This window comes from Leuciscus leuciscus, assembly GCF_965113295.1.
Source record: "Leuciscus leuciscus genome assembly, chromosome: 9".
Classification (NCBI taxonomy): Eukaryota; Metazoa; Chordata; class Actinopteri; order Cypriniformes; family Leuciscidae; genus Leuciscus; species Leuciscus leuciscus.
In genome coordinates, this window is record NC_138733.1 from 5999235 (window position 1) to 6007083 (window position 7849).

The following is a 7849-nucleotide window of genomic DNA, read 5'->3' on the forward strand; positions in this document are numbered from 1 at the left end:
TTTTGGAAAACTTTCTCTCATTTCATCCTCTTGTTCACCACAACGATTTTCTAGTATACTTTGTCTGTAGATAGAAGGAAGAACTGAAATAATTTCCTTCATTACTTTATCCATAAATCTCACAGACTTAAATCCCCGTCAAACTACACAGTTCTTGGGGACTTTTCCACTCATTTCCATTCTTTAGATCAGACACACATGTGCATTCTGCTCTCACCATTGATGTTTGCAAACTTCTCATTTTCAACACATTTGCTTGTATTAGGGGATTGTTAAAGAGTGGTTCAACCTTCAAGGTTTGGGTCTCTCTTCACTTGAAAGACAGAATTCCACACTTTCAAAACTGATTTATAAAACGGAAAAGAATCAGTCCATTCCATATCTTTCAGACTGATTAAAAACAGATTAAAATCATATTTAAAACAATTCATACTACGTAATAAGGAACAAGCTGTATCAGCCCATCGATGAAGCGAAAATTCGTCTGGAAGTCCATCAATCCCCGGTGCGCGTCCATTAGATAGCTGATTAACAGCCTTCGTTACTTTATCAATGTCCATTTCAACCTCCAGTTGATTCCTCTGTGTATCAGTCAACTTTGGTAAATCTTTAAAGAGATCCTCCATACAGCCAATGTCACACGGACCATCCGAAAAAAGTTCTGTATAGAAATCAATAGCCATTGTCCTCATTTCTTTAGGATTAGTTGTCACAGTTCCATCTGATTTCTTTAGATGTAGCATTGACTTGTGCGCTCCTTCCCGTTTCTCAAAACTAAAAAAGAAAGAACTTGGTGCATCCATCTCTCTCAGAGAGAGGAAACGAGCTCTTATTAAAGCTCCCTTAGCCCGCTCATGAAAAAGTGAGGACAAGGCTTTCTTTTTTTCATTCAGTCTTTCAGTTGATTCACCATTTTGGTTAAATAGACTTCTTTCAATTGATTTGATTTCATCTTCCAGTTCCATGACAGTTTTTTGAAAACAATAACTTGCATTAGCTGTATAATTTTGACAAAAGATCCTGATGTGCGCTTTTCCTACATCCCACCAATGCACAACATCATCAAAATCAGTCTTTTGCTCTCTCCATTTTGCCCAGAATAAATGAAATTTTTCACAAAAGGCGGCATCCTGCAACAATTTTACATTAAAATGCCAATAATAGCTATGACCTTTTGTCTTTTGTAAATTAAAAACAATCATACATAAATGATGATCTGAAAAACCACTGGGGTAAATACAGGCCTTCAAAATTCTATTACACCAGTCTTTATTAATATAAAAACGATCTAACCTGGCAAAGCTGATGTGGTCACTTGAAGACTTGGACCAAGTATATTGCTTTTCTACCGGATGTTGTAATCTCCAAACATCACATAAATCAAAATTGCTTATTATATTATTTAAACACGTAGCAGAAAGAGGGCATGGTTCTTCTCCATTTCTGTCTAATTTAAAATCTGATGTACAATTCCAGTCACCACCCAAAACTAGACAAGCATTTTTATCATAACTCCCCATTATACTTTGACATCTCTTAAAAACCTTTATCCTTTCTGCACCATTATTAGGAGCATAGACATTAACAAAGACAAAAGAAAATCCCAACAACTTAGCATGAACAGCCAGAATTCGACCCTTCTCGATCTCATCACTTGATTCAAAAGTTATGTCAATTCTCTTCGAGAACAAGATAGCAACACCACCCGTCGTATTAGTGCCATGACTTAGGAAAAGATGGCCTCCCCACCACTTTCTCCATTCTATCTCATTAGCTATGTCACTATGTGTCTCTTGTAAGAAAATTATATCCATATCCTTATTTTCAATATATTCTTTCAACACTGCTCTTCTTCTACCATCCCTTCCTCCATTAATATTAATTGTTCCTATCTTAATACTTCCCATCAGAAGAAAAGAAAGATCAAGAAAGAAAAAAAGAAGGGTTAGCAAAGAAAAAAACTGAGAAAACCCCCCAAGTGATTTAATCATTAAGGAGTTGTTATACCTTTTTCAAGGGCCATTTTTCTTCTCAATTTAGTTAAAAAAAAATGTAATCTAAAACGTTTCCTTCTACTCAGTTCCTCATAAGTGGCTGTCTGTTGAATTTTCAAAACTGAAAATCAGGAAAAAATTACCTTATCTCTATTGTTTTCCCAAATGTTGCATCCAGGAAATCATTAACCTCATTTACAGTATACAATTGGTGTTCACTAATTTGAGAAAGAATATCCGATGTGTCTGAAAACCTTTCATCATCTTCCGTGTCATCTTGCTCCTCTGCATCAGTTAACTGGGACAAACAAATCTGTCCAGTATTTTGTGGATCATTTGTGACAACCTTTGATGACTTAGAACGAAAACTCTCTTCATCTTCATTATCGCCATCATTAACATCTACACATGGATTTTCCCTATTTGTATATAGTCTCTTAATATATTAACTTCAGCTTATATACTTGTTCTGCCCCCACTTTGTGTTGCATTAGAGACATCTAGTGGTGTAAAGTTGTATTGCATTTGATTTTTCATATTTTAGTCCCTCCTCTCTTGCCGTTGGTTTCCTGTTTGCTTCTGACTCTGGTCTACTGAGAGGACATGCAGCAGTTACTCTTTTCTCTTTGCCTTTGGTAGTTTTTGAAGGTCTAAGTCTGTAAGTATTTCTGTAGGAAGTATATCTATTTTGCTATAGTCTTTGTGTATTGTCCGTTTTAGCATAATATGTATGTTGTATTAATAGATGCTAATCGCGATTAGCATTTCTCCATAGACACCCATGTTAAAGTTAGCTTAAATGCTTACTAGTCCTGCAAGTCTCATTATAATGGCAAATTTTTCTTATGGGATAGCTATATATGTTAGACTTGAGTTGCATATTCATGTATATGTATATATGGGCAGTTTGTAATGCCATATTATTATGTTTCTACAGTTTTACAAAATTGGAAAGATCCTTACTAAAGGTCTCTCTCTACTCCGGTTTCCTGGGTCTTTATTTCATGGATCTTATGTTAGCTATCTGCTACGCTAACCTGTCAAAGCAAGAGCAGAATAATACTATTGTATATTATTCATTAACTATAAACTAACAGTTTGCAAATGATTTTTAAGGTCTTACTGTAATGTATACTTGTGATAAAGTGTTGCCATTATTTCAAACTGGTCGCATTAAGTGTAATTGTTCCTTTTGTATGTGATGAAGTGATTAATCTTTTTCAAAAATAACACAAAATAAACAGAGGAAAGATGAATTTGACTGATAGCATTATTATTATTATTTTCAAGATTTCCACAGATATGGTGATATATTGTTATTGTGTGTTATTTTGGCCATGATAATCATGTAGTGATAAATCTGATATGGTGACAGTCCTGGTTCAGGTGAAACACACACCACTTCCCTCTTTTCAGCTGCACACACACATTTTGAGGAAATGCTCAGGCTTTTACAAGGGTCTGTTTGCACAAGCATTACAAGACAACTTCATTTACACCAAACATTTGTGCTTTAAAAACCCTCTTCACTGTATCCTGCATCTGTTGTCTGGTTTGTAGTTCGTCCGGTTTATTTAACTGTTAGTTTTACTTTCTTTAGGGGGATAATAATATAGTAAGATGTAAATGTTCCTCTTCAGGGAGACTCCTCACCGCTGCCTTCTACCGCCGGCAGGATCTGACGGCTCAAGCAGGAATCTGTCGCTGAACCACCGGATGGGGCTTACACCAAAGATATATTGAATACACGATCTACATATTAATCCTTATTCACTCCGAGTCTTTATGGTAGAGATGATCTTACCCCAGTATCTCCAGTTTACAGTGAGGATTCTCCAGTCCAGCAGAAAACAGCTTCACTCCTGAGTCTCCTAGTTTATTCCCAGACAGATCCAGTTCTCTAAGGTGTGATGGGTTTGATCTCAGAGCTGAAGCCAGAGCAGCACAACCTTCATCTGTGACACCACACATATCCAACCTGTAGAAAACAATGACACACATTAAGCCTATATCCAGAGATAATAACATAATGCTGTCAATATGAAATATACAAATACTCATTAGCTCATGTTGTTAAAACACATCAGTTAGCATTAGGGGATTGAATATACAATTTGTACAGTATATAAAATCATTATTTCTATGGAAAGTCCCCATAAAACATGAAAACCCAACGTGTGTGTGTGTGTGTGAGTGTGAGTGTGAGTGTGCTTGATGTATTTGTAAACATTTTAAGGAGCGTGAGTGTGTGTGTGTGTTAGGGCTGGGAGAAAAACATAGATTCACCGAACTATCACAATTTTTTTGTTTACGATTTTAAATTAGATTATTTTATTCCAGAATTGATATTCATTCAAATTAAATTGCTTATTTCTGTCCTTGCTTATAGACGAGGTTGACAGAAGTTAGACACTTTTGTTCCAACAGAGGATGAAATGTCTGCTTTATAAAGCTTTATTGAATTGAATTGAATTGAATTGAGAGAGAGAGAGAGAGAGAGAGAGTGTGTGTGAGAGAGAAAGAGAGAGAGAGAGTGTGTGTGTGTGTGTGTGTGTGTGTGTGTGTGTGTGTGTGTGTGTGTGTGTGTGTGTGTGTGTGTGTGTGTGTGAGTGAGTGAGTGAGTGAGAGAAAGAGAGAGAGAGAGAGAGTGTTTGTGTGTGTGTGTGTGTGTGTGTGTGTGTGTGTGTGTGTGTGTGTGTGTGAGTGAGTGAGTGAGAGAGAGAGAGAGAGAGAAAGAGAGTGTGTGTGTGAGAGTGAGAGAGAAAGAGAGAGAGAGAGAGAGTGTGTGTGTGTGTGTGTGTGTGTGTGTGTGTGTGTGTGTGTGTGTGTGTGTGTGTGTGTGTGTGTGTGTGTGTGTGTGTGAGTGAGTGAGTGAGTGAGTTAGAGAGAAAGAGAGAGAGAGAGAGGGAGAGAGAGAAAAGAGGAGGAAAACAAACCTTCCTCATGACAGAAAGATTATATAAAACTGATATAATGGAATGTGTTTAATACATCTGTATTTTCCTTAAATTTATTAACTTTTATATTAAATTAAAATGAATATATTTGAAAATTAATTTCTCACACAAATATGATAAAACACGGTTACATAGATCACAAATCAGGTCAGATAGGTGGAGGGTTTAAAAGCTGAAGTGTGACACTCATATTATTTGTTAAACCATTAATTTATAATGTTTAAGTAAGAAATGTAATAATGTTATTAACAGTGATGCTTGTTCTCAGTGATACCAGAGCCCGTCTACGGAGAGCCTGTCCACTCCCTATTAAGCCCTATTGTACCGAATTTTGGTTGTAGTACCACCAGAGTTCCACTGGGGGCGCTCGCCATGAGTGCAAAATGAATGGGAGTCAATGGGGCTAGACGGCTAAATTTGTCTCTTTCACCCGATTGCCGTTGAGAAATCTCAGATGTGATTGTAGATTTTGCAAGTTCAACATGGGTTTTAGGTCGAAAGTTGAATGAACGAGTACTTATGTCGTTTTGATTTCTTACAGGTTGAGTTGTTGTTGCCCATAACACGCTAGCATTCTGCTAATGACGTCAGCATTCTGACGTCATTGACATTTTGAAAGACTTTTTTAAATCAAATAAGTGACTCTAAAAAATCTAACACCCAGCAATGTGTAATTTCTTTGCATCTCCTTTCGAATACAACATTCAAATTACTAGACAAAAAATAATATCCTGAGAAAAGTGGATTTTGAGGGGTATACCGCCATTGACCTCCATTCATTCTGCACTCGTCCTGTGAGCGCCCTCATATGGAATCAGAGTGGAACTGCAACCAGTTCAGAAGCCGGAAGTGTAGTGAGAGTGAAACTTCTCGCCATATTAGACATTCTCTGGTGATACTTACCCAGCTGATCTAGTTGCTGTAACCACAGGCATCAGCTTCTGGAGAACTTAATCTCCTGTGTTCTGTGTGTCACTATTGTAAAATAAAAAAATAAATAAGTTCAATATTAATGCTAATAATAATAATAATGTTAATAATAATTACTATCATAAGTAAATAATACATTACATTCCTTACTAAATACCCTCAAATATTTTTCTAATTAAACACTGCTTTAAAAAGGACATGTGAAAAAGTAGTTTTAGTATCTCTAACTGTAGAAGCTACTAATCGTATTCAGCCAAGACAGATTTGTTTTTTCTTTATCTTGTCAGTGTTGCAGTGGCAGGTCTATTAGTCTGCATAAACACTACAACACTATTATAACATATCAGATTTGTTTGTCCTGTCGGTTGCTATGGTTATCACCATGGAGACATTTAACTCCTGAATTGGCTCAAGAAAAAAAAGTATTTGTGTTCCTGCATCAACAAATTATTCGCAGAAACTTTAAGCACACGAATTTGCTGGTTGTTACTTGTTTATTTACCAACTTGTTTAACTTGCTACTTGTTTTATCACAGGAAATGAAGCGCACGAAATGTGAATCATTGTCCATCATTTTGCGAGCAACTGGTGAAAAAGAAAAATGCCACAAAATGTAAAATATTTCCATTTTAAACCATGAAGGCGAGCCATTGTATATTATATCCCACAGGATGTGGCACATAATAAAGAGGCTCCTTGAGGACTTCAGGTGTGAGATGATCCTGTGGGCCAGACTCTGATCACTGATTCTCTTCCTGAAGTATTTCTCCTTCTTTCGGTCACTGAAGCCTCGTACCTCTGTCACTCGATGGACACACTCAGAGGGGACGAGATCCGCTGCTGCTGGTCTGGAGGTGATCCAGATGAGAGCAGAGGGAAGCAGATTCCCCACAATGAGGTTCATCAGCAGCTCGTCCACTGAGGCTGATTCAGTCACATCACACAACCTCACATCGCTCTGAAAATCCAGAGACAGACGACACTCATCCAGACCATCAAAGATGAACAACACTTTATACTCATCACTGGATATTTCCATTTCTTTAGTTTCAGGGAAAAAGCGATGAAGAAGATCTGGAAGACTGAGTGTTTTGTCCTTCATCAAGTTGAGCTCTCTGAAAGCAAGTGGAAATATGAGCTGGACGTCCTGATTCTCTTTCCCTTCAGCCCAGTCCAGGATGAGCTTCTGCACAGAGACTGTTTTTCCAATGCCAGCGACTCCCTTTGTCAGCACAGTTCTGATGGGTTTGTCTTGTCCAGGTAAAGGTCTAAAGATGTCACTGCATTTGATCGGTGTGTCCTCTGTTTCTGCTCTCCTGGACTGTGTCTCGATCTGTCTCATCTCATGCTCATTATTGATCTCTCCACTTCCACTCTCTGTGATGTAGAGCTCTGTGTAGATCTCATTCAGGAGTGTTGGGTTTCCCTGCTTTGATATTCCCTCATACAAACATTCAAACTTCTGTCTCAGATTTGATCTCAATGTGTTGAGGACTTCAGCAGGTTTAGAGTCACGGCTGTAAGATTAAATTACCACATTATTACACAAGTTAGAGAAGTAAATAACCATAAATTACTAAATAGATTTTTTTGTCATTATGGGACACAGAACATCATTAGGTTTCAATTATTAATCACGTGTTTGAGTGATGTGTGATGAGAAGTGCAACACCTAAAATTAAATTTTTTTTTTGCATTTTTACTCCATTTTACCTGAAACCAGGATACATGCTTTCATTAAAGTCTTGTGGTTGAATCACAGGCTTGAACACAGTTTTGTTTTTAACTGGTCTGGACTGAAGATTTGACCTTAAATCAGAATGAAGAGGGTGAAGAATCAGACACACTGATATTGATGTAATTGTGTCATTAACTGAGTAACAGACCAACAGCTTTTACAGTGTGTGAATGTATTAACAATATAATACATATAGAGCTTTACACAAGAGCACAATGATCATCATTAAT

General features: G+C 37.2%; 1 protein-coding gene across 3 annotated transcripts in view; it reads right to left on the reverse strand.

Annotated features, from left to right (window-relative positions):
* Window positions 1–5974, reverse strand: part of LOC309506422 (ribonuclease inhibitor-like) — an 11068-nt gene extending 5094 nt beyond the window's left edge. For all 3 annotated transcript variants that reach the window (XM_082180363.1, XM_082180362.1, XM_082180364.1), the window contains exons 1-2: window positions 5855–5974; window positions 3799–3972 (exon numbers count right to left, since the gene is read on the reverse strand). In XM_082180363.1, the coding sequence (XP_082036489.1) occupies window positions 3799–3972; window positions 5855–5886 (206 nt within the window). In that variant the 5' untranslated portion in view covers window positions 5887–5974. The remainder of the gene's footprint in view (window positions 1–3798; window positions 3973–5854) is intronic.
* Between the last annotated feature and the right edge of the window lie 1875 nt (window positions 5975–7849).